Consider the following 18,259-nt stretch of genomic DNA (forward strand, 5'->3'; position numbering starts at 1 on the left):
TTTCTGAAAACTGAAGATGAGAAATATCTTAAAAGCAGGCAGGGACAAAGACTGCATCATTTTCAATAGGAATTAACTTATGGCATGGGAAGTGGAACTACAAAGAGTTATCATTGTCAAATACCGGAGAAAGGCAACTTAGAATCCTATGAGGTGTGACCGAAAATATGGTAAATGTTTAAATTATTTAAATTTATTACAGTAAAGACAAATTTTTAGTAATCCCCCTCAATATACTCCCCTTTACCTTGAACACACCTATGCCATTACTCTTGCCACTTTCTGAAGGAATTCTGGCAGTCCTCTCTCATGAGTGTTTTTAGTTGTGCTATTGTGGCTGCCTTGATGTCCAGAATCAACTAAAACTTTTCCCTTTCATGTTCATTTTGACTTTGGAGAAGAGTTGGAGTTTGAAAAGTGCCTGATGTGGTGAATAAGGTAGATGACAATACCCTGCCTTGTTCTTACAAGTCTGCCTTTTCACTGAGTGGCACTTGACAACATTCACCCTATTTTGATTTTACCTTATAAAGACACTCATGAAAGACTTACAGAACTGCTTCAGAAAGTGGAAAGAATGATGGAATACATGTGATCAAAGTGAAGGGAAGTATTCTGAGGGAGATTCATGACAAATGAGTCTTTTACTGCAATAATTTTTTAAAACTTTAAACATTCACCATAGATTTCAACCACACCCTACATACACTCTAAAATTCTTCTTCAAAAGCAAAGCCAGTTTTTGAAAATCAAAAAACTAGTAAACTTGTCACCAGCAAAACTCTAGTAAAGGGGGGTGTAGGGAAAAATTTCATATAATAAAAATACAATCACAGATGAAAAGAGCAAAGGTAAGAAAAAGAATGGAAAGGATAAATATATGGGTAAACCCTAAATAAATATTGAGTATACAGAACAATAATTAGAAAGAGACCCTGTGCAAATAATTCATGATAAACAAGAGCATAAAAGGCGGGATTTTGTTAACAATATTTGATTACTTGAAATTTCTTATTACATGGAAAACTATAAATGTAATAATATAAGTATCAATTTAACAATAAGTTTTTACATTAATGTATTTTCATTTCATCACACATTAATTAAGGGTAAAATGTGAACTTCTGGGATAAACATTGAAAGAATGATGATAAAAATTGTTCAATAACAATTCATGAAGGAGATTCATCAACAAAGATACTGCCTTAGTCCCTTTCTTATTGCTGGTACACAATACTCAACAACCAAAACTTAATAAGGGAGAGGTTTATTTTGACTCACATTTTAGTCCGTGGTCAGCTGGCTCCAAAGAAGAGGGGCCTGGCAGAGGAAAAAGCTGCCTGCCTCATGGCAGCCAGGAAGCAGAAGGCAAAGGGAGGAACAGGGGAGGGAGATAAACCCTCCCTAGTGCTCTGGCTCTTCCCACCAAGGCTACCTCCTAACCTCACATTTAGCTATAGAACCTCCACCTTTCAAAATCCCTGGCTGTGTACACAAGAGGCTTTGGAAGGAGATCTAGATATAAACCATAACAGATGTGTATGTAAAAAAGGGAAAACAAATATAAAATAAATAAGATGATATATTGAAATGCTAATACATCAGTAGTTGCATTTGTACATATAGAATGAATACCAAGATTAAAAGGAAAACATCAGAATATATTAGAAAATAAATACATGGAACTAACCCACACACACATACACACACATGCACACACACTTGTGTAAAATATGAGGACAAAAATGGACTGGAAATAAAATAAGGGCAAGTTAAATACAGTACAGAAAATAGTAGGCAAAATAAAGTTAATAAACTTCAGACAAGATTGATATTTTAAAATCAATATTACTGTATTCTGAATGAGAAGGAAAGTCACATTAATGTAATTCAAAAAGAGTACCTGAATAGAGTTGCAAAACTTATTAATTGATAAAGGATTTGTATCCTAGATATCCTAAAAATGTTTACAAATAAATATGGAAAGAGAAAACTGCATTCACCACAGTTAGCAAATGGGCAAAAACATTAATGTGTACTTCACAAAGAAAATATTCCACTGAGTAAGAAACATATGTAAGATTTCCTAGACATCAATAGAAGCTCATATAACCTCATCAGAAATGTTATATTTAAAACAAAATAAAGCGAAAATAATCAACAATATCAAATTTTATGAAAAATGTGGAATCATAGAACAATTATATACTGCTTGGTTAGTAGTAACTTCGCATAACCACTGTTCATCAGTATCTTCTAAAGGTAAACATGTATGCCTTCTAAATCATCAATTCAATTTCTAGGTGTGTAGCCCTCAGATATTTGTACACATAGAAGAAAAAGGCTTGTATGTAAATATTCATAATATCATTATTTATATGAGGAACTAGGTGACAAAAGAATCAACAGCCACTCTACAGAAGCATGGATTAATTATTATATATTCATACCAGGGAGTGCCATATGGAGATTAAGATTAGCTACTGCTACAGACAACATCACTAGATCTCCCCAGCATGTGCTGGCTGAATGAGAGAAGCCAGATCTGAAAGAGTGAATGTTGTTCCAAACCTTCCAGGGCTTACTAGTACTAGAAGTGAGGGCAGTGGTTGCCTCAATGAAGAAAAGGTTGGGGAGTGAAAAATTCTCCAAAGAAGCCTCCAGGACACCATGAATATTCTGCTTTTTGATTTGCTGTGATTGCATGGCTGTGTCTACTTTGTGACAGCTCATGGTGTTTTAGACTTGCGACTTGTACATGTTCCTGCACATGTTGTAGTTCAACAAAATGTTTTGGTTTGTTTGTATTTTTAAATAGAAAAAAAGCAGGAGAATATTTAACGTACGGGAACTAATGTGGAATGATCCCTGTGCAGAGGGCGGGTACAAAGGCTGAATAAAGCCAAGGTGCCTGGAGTACAGAGATTAAGGGAGGAGAAGAGAGAGGATAACAGGAAAGAGGAGAAGGAGAGGAATAAAAGGACAAGGATGGAGAAGGAATGAAGAAGAAAGGAAGGTAAAGGAGGGAGAAAACAAAGAACAGGAAAGAGGAAGAGAGGTTAGAACTGAGACTGCTGTGTGAAGACAGCAGCTCTCCGAGGTCCTGAAAACGTGACTGCTCTTTAACAATTTTGGGAAACCAGAGACAAGGTGAGAGTCACTGTGACTTAGTGAGATTTGTATTTCGAATTTTTCCAGGTAAACACATCGGGGAAGGTAAAAGTTAGGTGAGCTGAGAAGTGATAGCAGTGGTACAGGAGAGAAGGTATGCTGCTGGAGTCTGAGCCGTGGAGGGAGCCATGCTTAGGAGGAGCCTCTCCTTAGGAGAGCAGCCAGCACAGGATTCGTGCAAGGAGCCATGGAGTGGACAACAGCAAAGATGGGGGAAGCTGAGGCAGAGGGTTACTGAGGGTAGAAAAGAGCTTAAAACCCCTGGCCTCGTTTTACTGACTACGAAATCCCATTAAAATTCATGTAAGCACGCACTTCTCTTTTAATTAATTGCCTACCAATCCTTAAAAACTTTTGGCATTCTAGCCTAGTAATACAGTACTACTTTATGAATTAGCGATTTTAATGGGGGTTTCCTAGCCCTTTTAGTTTTATTGATTATTGTATTGGAGGCACAGTTTTGTGCCTAATAGGTCTTGTTAGATTGGGAGACAAAATAATAAAATATTTTTTAAAATATTAGTTATTATTAATTTTTTATTATTCTGAAATAAATACATACAGGTTTAATAATTAGTTGCCACCTAATGAGAAAATTAACCAAGTATATTTATGAGTGTGTCTCAAAGCTTTTTTCTTTGAACGACTTATGCTTGAATATTATAATTTTAAGCTGTCTGTGATATGAGTGGTTCTTACATGCAAATTTTATTATAAGTAAAGTTAAAATTCTTTCCTTTGCCAACATATATTTTCTTTGTTTATTACCTTCATGTTATAGTATCTGGCTATTTATCCTCTGTAATACATTCTGAAGGAACTATAAAATATCCATTCTCTACTGATTCCATAAAATACATATGTACTGTAAAAAATTTCACTTTTTCTAAAGATGATAGAATTCTCACACACTTAACTGCTTAAAATTTTTCTAAAAATGTGCATATTTACAAAGCTTCTTTATGCTGATATTTTTACATATAAAGGCCCATCAATAGTCAACAGCTTCATACTTATACTTCCTTAAGGTTTATTACTAACAAATTACATCTTCAGCCAGGGAGCCTTAACCACCAATCAGTTAAGGACCCTGAGTGACTGGGAGAGCCATGTTTGGGCTCACCGTGCCGACATGCAGAGAACTATAGATGGGAAGCCCAGGTTCAGTGTTCGGTTCCTCCAGGTATGAGTCAGATATGTAGCACAGCACACCTGTTAATATTCAGAGAGAAGTATGGAGACAGAGAAGAGACACTGAACTTCATTTCTATGTATTTAGATCCATTAAAACCAATCACAGGAAATAGAAGATCTTTAGGACCAACTTAGTCCACAGGATTTGGTCAGAATTATCTCATTTCCTCCTGAAAAGTTTGTGATTTTAGTGGGCCTAAGAAATAGCCCTGTGAAGCTGAGCAAGGTTTAAGAAAGGGACAAATGTAAATAATGGCTTTGATGCTTGGTTTACTCTGGCAAAGTGAGACTCCTGGCCAAGGTTAAAGGACTTAAAATATGTACCATTGTTTATGTGTCGTTTGGGCTTCTCACATCTATTTGCATCAAGAGGGCCGTGTCCCTAGGTTTAAAAATGATATTTATGTTAAAAAGTTATATCAATTCTTGATTGAAGGTGTCATAGCAGAGAGGCAATGATACAAATATCTCTTCATTCATTGTTTCATTTGCTGAAGAATCATAATTTGCTCACCAGCCCTTTGTCAAGTTTGGAGACTGTGAGCATATGAAAGAAAGTGGGCCCTGGGCCCGCATGTGATGAGACACACACAGACGTAAACAAATGTGATAAGTTATTAAAAGTGCTATTCTAGCTATAAGAGGGACAATTGATTAAATAGCCAATACAGCCATTTTAGGGTTATATTATCACTCTGGTGATATATTAAATTTCATTTCCATCTCTTTGTAAGGTGCCAATGTATGGTAGTAAAGGAAGCTGAAGAAAAATGTCACAGAGGTGATGCTAGACTTACTAGTGTTACATGGATGATCCATTTTGCCTGGAGTCTGACACTACTGCCTACTCAGATGTTCCACATCCTCATCTTCTTGCTCAGAATGAGTGCAAGGACTTTCTAGTTGTCTTCTTGACTCCATGCCTCTGTCTTTAGAGGATAATTCAAAGGAGAAGCCATCTCATCTTCCAAAACCTGGGTCTTGCTGTATCACTCTCTACCAGGATTCTTGACTTGGCCTTTCAATTCTCCTAGGAAACAACTCACAGAGTTCCCATTACCTGGCCTCATGTTTCTTCTTCCTCTTTCAGGACAGCTCAAGAAATCCCTCTCCCCGGGCACTGCATTCCTCTGGCTCTGTGTCCCTAATGGCTACATTTAGTTGGTTCTACAAGATATATTTCCACTGTCATCTCTTGTTTTACCATTCACTATTTGCCCAAACACCACACCACCACTATCATCTATATTCCTGATCATATTTGTACTATTAATGTTGCGATTAATATTATTAATTTTGATGTCTTCTGCCAGACACTGTGAACTCCTTGAAGACTGGGGGAATGTTCCATAATATAATTCATCGTGCAAATCACCCTTGTCATGACATATTTTAGGTTAATTTGTCTAATTTCAGAATGGATCCACAGAAGGTAAAATCAGTTTGTTAGATGCTTTTGCCAAACCATTAGTATCATATCTATGCATTTGGTAAAATAAATGATGACAGATCTCATTTTTCTTAGTATATATTTTCCTGCAATGTTATGAGCAAATTAAATTGTACAGAGTGAATGAGGTTTTCAGTGGAATGCAAGAGCTCACATTTTAAAGAATGTCAGTATTGAATTAATCTGTTTAAAAGAAGAGTTCATGACCAGAAAAACTACCCTCTTTTCCTTTGCCACTTAGGGTTTCACTTTGACAAATTGAGAATCCCACATATTGAGTTTCCTTGTAGTGGAGTTCACCTAGGTAGATATTCAGCAATTAAATTTCAAATAATAAATAACAGGAAGAAAATAATGATAAAGCTACAGGAGGAATCTATTCTTGTGTTGTAAACATTACTGTATTTCAAATGTGAAATTGAACCCTTTTGGCAAAACTCTCAACTTAAAGCTGCTTCAATCAAAGCAGATGCTAATGCCAGCAATTCATAAATTAAGGCAGAAACTGAAGCTTAGACAAAGGCAAGGGCTGCCTTCTAGCAGGTCTGCAGGGAGCCTGCTGTGCTAACCAGGCACCCATGGGTCAGTTGATGCTAAGAAGGCAAACGGCACCTCAGTGCTGGGGAATGTGGCAGGTCCTCTGTGCCCAAAACCTCAGAAACACCAGGGTGAAAAAAAAATCACAAGAGGGACAAGACTGTGAATCTTGTAGATTGGAAAGGAAACCGGAAATACCACTGCAGAAACCAGAGTGGGAAGAGCCAACCCTGCTGACAATCCAAGGACCACATTTATGTCTGTTGAAGTCCAAATGTCCCCACCAGTACTCAGGTCCAAATTGGGCCCCGTTGTGAGGGACAAGGTGAGAGCTTTGAGAGGTAATCAGGTCCTGAGTGTGGGGTTCTCAAGATGGTATTAGCGACTTTATAAGAAGAGAAAGAGAAATCCACAGAATGCCCAGCTCTGCCTTGGGCCCCTGTAGAGAGTCCACCCCAGACACTGCCGCTTAATCTTCAACTTCCTAACCTTGGGAACCTCACTTTGCATAAACCTTTATTCTTATAATTACTCTCTGGTATTCTGCCATAGTGACAGAAAACAGACTAAGACAGCCTCCCTGCTTACGAATGCTACAGTGCAGACAGCCTTATGGATGGGTTGGGGAGAAAGTTTCTGAAGGTCACACTATCTTCAAATATTTCCTCATTAAAATATATTATCTCAATTAATGTGTAAATTGAGGATCATCCTGTATTAAGGGTGTTTCCTTGTATTTCTGTCTTTTTTCTTTCTCCTGGAGGCCTCTTTATCTTCTTTTTCTCCTCAGCATCCCACGTAGCAATGGCTAAAGGCAGATGAGTTGCCAAGAATGAGTAAGCAAAACCACTACTCAGAATACCTGTGCTCTCTTAGCCCCTATCCTGCTCCCTCGTTAAGCCTGCTTTTCAGTTCCATCATGCCGGTAGGCTTTTTGGCATCATTGGCTGGCCAGGAGCAGCACAGAACATAATGAGCCCAGGCCAGCAGTTGGGCTGGTAGCTATTTAATGAGTACTAAGGGAAGACATTCAGTGAACTAACATAGCTGTTTAGCTTTTAACGTAACGGTTTAACCCATATTATTCCACTTTCCATTTTTCAGGATAATTTAATGGAAACTATAAACATGGCAAGTTAAAGAATGTTTATTCCATTTTCTTGATTTTTCTCTCCCTCCCCAATCATGATGGGGTGGAGGAAGTCAAGTTGGGGTTCAGTCAGGAGGCCTATTCTCTGAAGATTGTAGATGTACAGTTGTCTGAACCTTCTTGCCATGCTTGGTGGGAAAGACAGGAAGATTCAGATGAATTAAAGCTATTCTAAAAAAAGAGGAACAAGAACCATTTTAATATTGCTTAAAAGAGAGTGAAGATTGGTAAGATGGTCTGTCCACATCCAGTGGGATTCACCCTAAAGGTCAACAGTGCAAGAGTGACCTGTGCCCAAGGGTTCATTTCTGGAGAAGCGTGGTGTTCAAGAATTCTTCTGTGGTCTAAACGTTGTTGTGCCCACTCCCTCCCCATTCATATGTTGAAATCCTCATTCCCAAGGTGATGGTGTTTAACAGTGAGGTAAGGAGAGCACTCATGAATGGGATTCTTCATGCCCTAATAAAACAGAGCTCATAGTGCTGCCTTCCTCCTCTCTCAAACGCGGCCAGGACACAGCCAGAGGCCGGGTGTGTGAATCAGAGAAGGGACTTCATCATCAGGGCACCTGCCTTGTAGTATAGAAATATTTCTGTTGCTGATAAGCCACCACTTCCAGTATTTCATTATAGGAGCCAGAAGAGACTAAGATCAATCCTCCTGGAGAAAAACATTTGTCTTAGTTACTTTTCACATTGCTGACACAAAATACCCAACACCCAAAGTTAAATGTGGAAAGGTTTATTTAGCTCAGTCTGTAGAGTTTTCAGTTCATAGTCGCCTGGTTCCAAGGCAGGGTGGCGTGGCAGGCAGGCATCACAGAGGAGAAACAGTTCACAGAAGGCAGAAGACAGCAAAAGCAAGCAAGTGACCAACTACAAGCCTCTTTCTGTCTCTTATATCTTATCCAGGCCACCCACCCTTAGAGCAGGAAGCACTCACACCCTTAATCCTAGTGCCCTTGAGCCTAGCATTGCACCATGAATCAATCCCACATCACACACTCTACATCCAGCCACCTCTGAAAAGGCCCCACCTATGACTACTAGAGGTTTTTGGGGGGCCATCTAGACATAGCCATAGCAGCGTTTCTAGACCCTGAGATGTGCCTACCACTTTCTAAGCAGAACATAAGCCACATCGCTTTTAAAGCTGCCTTTCACACATTTGGTTTTGGTTTGCCTCTTTCTTCTTTTTGTCTCAAGCCCAAATGATTACTCCTGCACACCAAGTGCTGGAGTATGTGTGCTTATACATTATATACACAGTGCATACACGCACAGGGTAGTAGTGTGTGGGGCCTTGTAACTTAGATGTAAGTGCTGCTGCAATTAGAATTTTCTACTTCTTTGTGGGTTCAACATTGACTCTTGGTTCTGTTTTATACTAAAGATTTTTTGTGAATGTTAAAAAAAAAAAAAACAAGACTTCCTGAATCCAGTCAGACTGTCTCTCCACCACTGCCCCTCCCTCCCAGGTGAGGGCTCCCAATTATCCACCCCCAACCCCTAGGCTGTGAGTTCAAGCCTGAATTGCCTGTGGACTGAAGTCGCTCCAAATCCAGTTTTTGGAGCGGCCTAGGTCAGTGGGCACAGGAATTTGAGCACCATCTGCACGTGCTCGCTCTCCGGAGTGGGCATCTCGGTGTGGTTGGTCCATGGTGCAAAATGGTAGCTGTGAGAGATTAATCCGAGGAGCGCCTAAGAGTGGTGATCTGGGAACCCAGGGTGTGGCCACTGGGCAGAGATCAGAGACTTGGGCGCTGGGGTCTGGGCCCCATCAGAGGGTTCCTGGGCCAGGTAGTCCTTGCCCCTCGACTGGGCAAGCAGATGGTATCAGATCCTGCAGGCAGGGGACAGGGAACCAGACACAAAGCCGCTGGTGGGGCCGCGGATGGGGCAGAGGCCTGGAGGAGGAGCGGCCCGAGAAGCCAGGTGTGGGTGCGCGCGGCAGTGCCAGCCAGAGTCGGCCGCACCGAGGCCCCACAAGGCGCTGGGCTGGGGCAGCTGCAGGGGCGCGAACAGGGAGGCCGAGCTGAGCGCAACCATGGAAACGCAACGTGCGTCCCATAGTAACCTGAAACAACATTATTTATGAGTTGCCACTGCCAGGCTCCCGCAGTCCGGCCCCGGGCTCTGTCTCCAGACGTGCACGGCCGCGTCTGGCTCCGGCTGCCTCGCCTTGCTCCCGGGGCGCAGTCAGGAGCGAGTCGCAGCCGATCAATAGTTAACACGCCCGCGGGCGGCGGCTCCTCCAGCGCGCATGGAGGCGCCTGTTTGGAAAGCCGCGCGTGCGTGCACCGGGCGCGCCGCGCCACGGCGGAGGGGGCGTCTACGGGTAGGGGCGCTCGGAAAGGGGGCGCGCCCGGCGCTACTCCAACAGTTAGGGCTGGCTTCACCCTGCTGCAGACCGGGGCTCTCAGGTCCTGCTGGGCTTGGGTAGTACGTCCCGCGCGCGCGTGCACGCGCGCACGCACACACACACACACACACACACACACAAAACACACACACACGCGCGCACGCACACAGCCCTTGGCATCGCCGCCTGCCCGGCCCCCGCCCTTAGGGACCAACGCGGGGACCGCTGCGCCCGCGCCGCCAGCCCGAGGAGTCGCACAGTGTCCCCGCGTGCGCCCCGCCGACCACACGCCATCTGCGCTGGGCCGGCGGGCAGCCTCTTCCTCCAGGCTCCCGGCTTTTTGTTTAAAGCTGCACTCGCTCGGCTTCCCCCTCCTTCGTTGGCGGCGCTGTAAGACTTGATTGCTGTCGGGATCCGCTGGGCTGCGGACGGGGTCAGGCAGAGTCGAGCAGGAGAAACCAAAGACCGGGAAAACCATTTTTTTTGTTTCTTCAAAAAGCCGTCTCCACCCAGTCGTGAGCCAGGCTGGTGTCTACTTTAATCCTCACCAGGACAATGGATTAAGTTACTCTTCCCTGGATCGGAAGTCGGGTTCAGACTCGGGGCAACATGAAGGAAAAGGCGATGATAAAGACGGCTAAAATGCAGGGGAACGTCATGGTGAGTGGTGCCGCGGCACGGTCGGGCCGGGCTCTCTTCTCCTGAGCCCCCTTTCCCTGGGAATGACAGCCCAGGGTCCCCGCGCGCGCGCGGCGGCCACTTCCCTCCGGAGCCCACCGGAGGCGCCCGGGCGCGGGGACCAGGCGTCACCGAGATCCGCAACTTGGCGGCTTCGCTGCCGCTGTGCTTTGGGCATGTGGCTTTGTGTCTTTGGGCGCGGGCTGCGGGCGAGCCCTCAAAGGTGCGCGTCTGTGCGAGTAGCTGACCTGGGTGGTGCTGGAGAAAGAGCAGCGACAGGGTCACTTATTCAGCCAGGGCAGCGCCACCGGGCCCTGCCGCCCGCGCCTGCCTCGCTCGGGGCTGCGAGTCCCTGGAGCTGAGACCTGTTGGGGTTACCAAGCCTCTGCTGCACTCCAGTCGGGCTCCAGCCGCTCTGCCCTGGTCACCGGCACCGGCACCGCGTCCTCCTCGGCTGCCCACCCGGCGAGGGGCGAGGCCCTACTCCCCAGGTTTGGGAAAGATGACTCCCTCAAAAGGTTGTGCCAGAGAGTAATGAAGGCAATCTTTCCGTAAAGATGACCGCGCACCACGGCTGCAGGCCAAGGGGCATCTTGGCATGGATAACTTTGCGAACTTGAGGACTCAGTGTCGCGCCATCTCCCGCACCCGACCCCTTTCTGCCTGCACCCCCCTGGCCCGCGTGGCCTTGGCAGCGCACCTGCTTCGGGTTCTTGGAGCCTGGGGTGTGGGTCAGGGTGCTGGGATCTCTGCGCGAGGACCAGGAGGTTGCCATCTTGTTCTGTGGGAATTGTCTGCGCGTTTATTTGGGTGATATTTTAACCCTTTAGGCGTTCGTGTGGTTGAAGGTCCCTGGTGTTCCGTGGTTGGCCAGTCCTTTCTGAGCAAGCCAAGGGCCAGTGGATAGGGATTTCCAAGTTACTCTGGAAAGTCCAGCGGGAAAGGCGAGCATTCCTTCAGGCCAAGGTCTAGACTGTTTACAAGAGTGGTGTGGGTCCAGGGCAGCGGGTCAGGAGCTGTGCTTGAAGAACCAGTGAGTGGCCCACTTTGAGGTCTCCCTTTAAGCAAAACGAGACGAGAAATGAGAATTTGTTTCGATTCACAAACTGCGAGGCTGGCTTAACCATGCCCACAGTAAGGCACCTGTTGCCTGCATGGAGGGGCACTGCAGGTCGGTTCCGAACTTGACTTGGAGTGAATGTGGATGACACCCCACCACCACAAGTGTTCCTCCCAGGGCTGCTTCAGCCTGTGGGTTCTTGGGCTGGCTGACCTAATTGTGCATTGGTGAAAATTCATCTGTTTTCCTAATTTTTCCACACTTTAAAAAAAGCTATTATGTTATTCAGCATAATTTCTTATCTGAACAGGGCAGAAATATGTATGGAGTTATGGTTTGCAATTAATACCTACCCACACCCATAATTCCTTTTTATAATATGCCATAATGTGCTAGTAAAACCTACACACTTGGTATAGAGGCTAAGGGATTCAGATGGGTTACATTGATAATGACACAGTATCAATAATTACATAAGTCAATTATCAAATAAGTACCTCTACTCATATTTCAGATGCTATTTTATGATATGACAACAAATTTGTATGGGATCTGTATTTAACGCTTTTAAGGTCTTCTTTCCAATACTCCCCTCTCTGCCTTTCACTTCCCGAAGTGCAGACTGTGAGGATTGCTGATCACATTTCTTGTGCTGGAATAAGGATATCCCCAGTGATGTTCGCTGTATGTGTTCCCCTCAGCCTCATCTTAATGAGTAGCATTAGAGTAATTTGAACTGAGCTGAGAGAATTCTACAGCAAGCAGTATTTTTAAAAAAGTCATTAGGGGCTGGGGATTTAGCTCAGTGGTGCCACGGCCTGCCTGGCAAATGCAAAGTCCCAAGTTTGATCCTCGGTACCAAAAAAAAAGTCATTCATTGACCCAGGGAAAAAATAAGTTGAGTCCCTTACTCAACATTTAATTGTTCTTTCCGTTCTTAAATTGACAGTTAGGAGTTGGCAGTCAGAAACATTTGAGATTTCATGTTCCAACTAAATCTGCATGTGGCTTCCATCCAGTGATCATTCCATACTTGCGTAATTAATTTGGGACTTATTGGTCCCTAGTTTTCCTCAGTTGCTGTGGAGGAGTATTATCAGTCACAGCCTCTCCTGGATCAAATGACTTGCGCCTCTGTGGAGGTGATATTTAGCATTCTGGCCGGAGTCTGGATGATTTATTCCTTTTTCTGACAGTTGAGTTGTGCCGCATCTGCCTGCCACAAAAAGTGCCAGAATGGCTTTATATTGTGTCACATCTGTCAGTGCATACACATACATACACACACCGAGTCACACAAGCCAAATCTCAGTTCATAGATTTGGACTTACACTTGAGGTTGGAGGTTTAAAAGAGGTAAAGGAGTTAGAGAGACTGATGGGACTTGCTGCTGCCCGAAGAGTTTGGGAGAGGCGGAATGCTGTTACAGCCAGGCCTGGAGCCTGCTCCCTTAGCCAGTGTCTTCTCTTGTGTGTCCACATGTGCGACAGCCTGGACTTTCAGGTCTTTGTTTTACCAGGGGCCCTGGGGACGGTGACAGCAGCACCTGGGCTTGCCCTATCCTTGCCTGTTGCTGGGATGGAAATTGGATTGCAGGTTTTCTTCACTGCACGTGGCTGCAGGAGCTGATTTCTAATCATAGTTGGATGGCTCTGGGAAGGCAACGCACTCTCTGTCTTGTTGAAGTCAATCAGTGAGCAAAAGAAGAGCCATTCATGGAACCAGTTCACAACTTCTCATTCTCAAGAAGAGTCTATTTCATATGCTTCTAATATTTTCAGGACACATAGATTAACCATTCAATCTGCCATGTAACATATTGAAAGAAATTAAGATTTCCTACTTTCCTGGAAACAAAATATTATTTTTAAAGTGCCTGTATCTCTATAAAGTTTACATGTGAAGATGTATAGAGGGGGTGACATGCATTTTTTCAACTCCATCTTATTTTATTGCCAATATGTCGATACCCTGCTTATTTATCAGAGACATCCTCTGCCAAAGGTTCTAGGATCGATGGGAAATTTTATTATCTGCAAGATATTGCTTCATGGCAAATTCTCTGCTCTGTCCATGTATGAACCTTTCCCCGATGCTGAGTTGTTGAGTCAAGGTGGTGGAACCACCCAATAATCATTGGTGTTTCCTTCTTCTTTGATACCTGCATTGTTGGGTCTTCAAGTATGTGGTGACCAAACCAGAGTTGGGCGTGGTTTTGGAGACCAGAGTGGTGACAGAAATACACAGAAGTTAGAGGTCTGCAAGCCACTGCCATGCTTGAGAATCCCATGCTTAAAGCAAAGTTGCAATCCATGAATTCTCTGCATGGGGAAAGTTAAACTTTCATTCCTTGTGAACACTGCGACTGGCTTTATGTCTCTGGTCTCTGATTAGATCCAGCTATAATGTTGTAGGCCTAGGAACTTTTTAGAATGATTGTTTCCCCTTCCTATGTTAGAGCAAACCTCTGGGTCTGAACTGTCCAGAATAAGAGTTTGCTTTCCAGCCATTGGAGCACTTCACAGACTTAGGTGATCTGCCATGATGCTCCACAGGTAAGGTGCACAGGTGAGCAGAGGCTCTGTGAGGCTTTGGGACAAGTTAGAGGGTTTGTGTGGGGCCTAATCCCCTGGGAACAACAACTTGTTCTCTCAAAATGATGTCTAGGAGTATATTCTGTAGGGAGGCCATACTTTCCTTACCCTAGGGTTCTTGGGAACCCTTCTTTTGCTGTTTTTTTTTATGGGTCAGTGAGTTGGTGATATAACCTTGGTGCTGGTTCTAAATGTGGGCATTTCAGCATGGAATTGGAGAAGAATTTGCCTTCTGAAAATAGGTTTTGAAGATTACTTCCAAGGCCCCGGTTCTGAGAGTTGTCACTGTGGGTCCCAGGATGGATAGTAAAGGTGATAGCTCCCTATTTCTGGTCATTCAACATCCCTCATAAAGTCATCAACCCTAGAAGCAGATTCCTCCAGAAATGCTGATTAACCCTGTCTGTGCAGGAGAAAGGGCCAGGCATTAGCCCACTTCACACCACTATCTGGGATGGGGAAGACGTGTTAATACATGTTAACAGCCTATAAAAATATACCAAGTTGATAAAATTAATAGGAAGAAGTTCCCAAAGCCAGAAAGAGAGGATGAGCTCAGGCTGTTTTATAAAATGTCCTGCAAGAGCTTTGGTGGAGCACTGTCCTGCTGTCTACAGAGCCCTGTGCAGGTCTCCACTTCCCCAGTTCTCTGGGTCTGTTTGGATGTGCAAATAAACTAAACAGGCCATTTCCTGAGCTGTAACTCATCCTGGTCACTAAGCACATCACTTAAAACTTGTTCATCGTTTCCTCCTTGAGCTGTCTATGTTATGACTGAGAGGTGTGGTGCATTTTGAAATATCAACATCGACTGATCATTCACTCTGTTGACAGCAGCTTTGTGTAGTAAGCACTCAAAGGGATGAATCTTTGAATGAGTAGAGAGTTGATCTGTCCTCTGCTTAACACACACTGTGCGTTATGAGAAAGGCCCGTAATCTTAGTTGTATATTTCCTTTTATTTTAAGAAGTTCTAATTAGGTAACAGGAGAGAGAATTCCATGTATATGGTTGTTTCCACTTTAAGCACATGCCCTCTTTAGAGGATAAATAACTACTGCCTCCATGCTCTTTTTATTTAAGGAGTTAAATAAATGTGCCCCAGGCCAATTTTTTCTTTCTTATTTAGTGGTTTAAAATAAATTCAACAATGTAGGAGAATTGTGTGGACTCTTCGGTTTTGAGAGCCAGTTTTATTTGACTAATAAGAGCACATTTTAGAAATCAGGAGCATGCTCAGACCTGGGAGTTCCTGAGCACAGGCTGACCTGAGAGCATGGGTGGACACAACCAGCCAAGTGGCTTCCTGGTGATAGTATCAGCTGGGGGATCTTGAGAAATTTGGGCATCCCTGGGCGTAAGCATAAGAATCACTGGTGGAGGGTGGAGGTTCTCAGCCGTCTATACACTACCCCTTCCTGACCCCGATTCTGAATTAGCTGCCCTGATATGTAGCTGGGCATTCATCAGTTTCACAGTGGTTCTGTGGTACTACCTAGACTCAGAACCACTGGATGAGGGGTGAATTTTTAAGATAACTGTTACCATCAAGACCTGAGGAAATCCCAGAAAGATAGGTGGAGAATGCAAGAAGATGAAGTGAAATGCACATATGGAAGAGAGAAAGAAATGGGTATCAGTAAGAAACACCAAGGGAACATTAAGTTTTTTAAAGTTAATTTTTAACTGATACGTAAAAGCACAATTGCACACAGTAATGAGCTAACATGTAGTTTTTCCATACATGCTATACACTGTATAATGTTTCAATCAGGTTAAACATATTGATTTTCTCAAACATTTATCATTTTTATGGTGAAAACTCTCAAACTCATTTTTTCCAGCTTGAGCTTTGACTTGAAGTTTTCTAAGCTCATGTGTAACCTGGGAATGGGAAAAGCAAGGCTGATGGAAGAAGCCCAGTTTTCTGTCTCTCACAGAAAAGAGCGATCATTTTCATTGAAAGATGCTCTGTTATTTGCCTGTGGCCCATTGAAAATGCACTGCAAACCTAGTGGAGGGAAGCAGAGATGAGGAAGTAATAGAGAGAGTGGCTGAGAAGCCCAGGACCAGCAGGGCAGTTTGGAGACTTAACCATGACTCCCCTGGCTCTCTGGTGGGCTGCATCCTGGACCTGCCCCTATGTAAATTAGGGAACAAATAGATTGATTGCTCCTGAAGTGTAGCACCCCTCCTATCAGGAAGTCTTGCTACCTTTCCTCAGTCTTGACCTCAGGAAGTAACCGTTCCCACTCGACAAGCATTCCTTTGGCCTCTGCTGCTCAGAGCTATGTGAGTTCCCCTTGCTCATCAGCCAGTCTTCCTGTGTGTCAGTATTTACAAGTAGAGCAAATAGATGGCATAAATTTATATGCCAATAAATAGCAGAGTATAGAGCAGTGTGGGCCAAGCTGGATGACCCAGGCAGAGCTATAAATGGTGTGTGTGTGTGTGTGTGTGTGTGTGTGTGTGTGAGAGGGGGGGGATTGTCTTATGGACACAGGCACACACACACCACACTGTGCCTGGACATCTCAGCTGTAAATTGCCCGTGCCCCTTGGCCAGCATGCAGGGCAGCAGATCTGCTTGAAGAGAGGGTCTATAGGGAAAATCACTGTGATTACTTGACTTTCTTGGCTATCAAATACAAACTTCAGTGCTATGATAAACCAGGAAAGCCAAGGACGTTCCGGTTTCTGGGCTGGTGTTACTCATCTGTGAAAATGAAAGGAATTGCTGGCCAGCTGTGCTGGCTGCCAGGCCTGGTTGGCAACATTCCAGCTGAACTGCGTGAGATGGCACCAGGTTCCACCCAGGGGAGAAACTCAGGGGCCACCATGCTGGCTTTGCTGACAGGAACCTTTACAAGTGAGCTCCCCCTTGTTAGGTATTTCAGAGCCCCCACAGAGCAAGCCCCTCCTCTCCTTTCCCCCTGCCCCACTCCAGCTACAGAGAATAGGGAACTTCTGCCTAACTAAGGCCTGACCTCCCTTTGTTAGTGACTGTCTGCCTAGTTAAGGATCTTCTGCCCCACTGGTTTCCTGGTCAGAAGTTCCAGTAAGATGGGGCTTCCCCAAAACGGTTGCTCCATTCCCTCCACCGAAACCTGTTGTTACACACCCCAGCCCCAATGACCCACCCGCACCAATGGACTAGTGCTCTCCCACCTACAAAATCCCATGTAAGCCTCCAGCTCAGCCCATGGAGTTGCTGGTCTCCATTCTGTGAGTCAGCCTGGCAGGCTGCAGACTGCGGCCCCCAATAAAGGCTTGCTGCCTAAACATCCGTGTGCCCCCTTCGGCGACCCTTTCACCCCTCCCCACCAGACGAGTGTCCCTATTACGTTAAATATAATGTTACTCCAAAAAATTCTCATTTTATGATTTTGATTATAAATGAACAACATGTAATAAAACCTCCACTAATAGCAGCCCGACCATGAGCTTGAGGAATCCAAACTAACCATCCTATTATTATTTCAGAACTTTAATCTAAAAATGAAATTTCTAGGGTTTGTCCTTAACCTCAGTACATCATCACCTCAGTTTTTTGTGTTTTTGTATTCTATACTTTTGAGAAATAAGAATTGATAGTTTTCGAGCCTGAAGCCCAAAATTCTTTAATTTTTCAAAGTAATTTGGTGAATTCTCTGAAATTTTACATTTAGTACATTTAAATTTAATATATTTAAAAATGTTATCTATAATTATCTGTAGCAGAAAATAAAAGATTTTGTGGTTAGATACTAAACATGCTGCTTTCCTAGATATTTCTCACACCACATCAAATCTTGAGTAAAATTTTTATACAGTTTATTTCTCTGCTAGTCTTCCAATGACTTTGTAAATTGTATGGATTTTTTTTTTTCTGTTTTTTGGTGCTGGGGATTGAACTCAGGACCTTGCGTTTGTGAGGCTGGCGCTAAAAGCACTGAGCTAAATCCTTGGCTGTATGCAATATTTTAAAAATCCCTAATCTTTCTTTTCAAATGTAATCATGTTAATAGCTTGCAGTTGCATAGAGCATTTGTGGCTTATAAAATAGTTTTGGTATACGATCTTAT

General features: G+C 43.8%; 1 protein-coding gene across 2 annotated transcripts in view; it reads left to right on the plus strand.

Moving 5' to 3' along the window:
- The window catches only part of Dpp6 (dipeptidyl peptidase like 6), an 863,175-nt gene that overhangs the window by 106,480 nt on the left and 738,436 nt on the right, over positions 1–18,259 (plus strand). The window contains exon 1 of one of the 2 annotated variants that reach the window (XM_004860347.4): positions 9,841–10,523. The exons of the other annotated variant lie outside the window; for it this stretch is intronic. Within the exon in view, the coding sequence (XP_004860404.2) occupies positions 10,473–10,523 (51 nt within the window). The 5' untranslated portion in view covers positions 9,841–10,472. Of the gene's footprint in view, positions 1–9,840; positions 10,524–18,259 lie in introns of those variants that run through there. 2 annotated transcript variants of the gene reach the window in all.

This window comes from Heterocephalus glaber, unplaced genomic scaffold (genome assembly GCF_053883595.1).
Source record: "Heterocephalus glaber isolate CG9 unplaced genomic scaffold, H.glaber_assembly_v1.0 deba00000818, whole genome shotgun sequence".
NCBI classification, from domain to species: Eukaryota; Metazoa; Chordata; class Mammalia; order Rodentia; family Bathyergidae; genus Heterocephalus; species Heterocephalus glaber.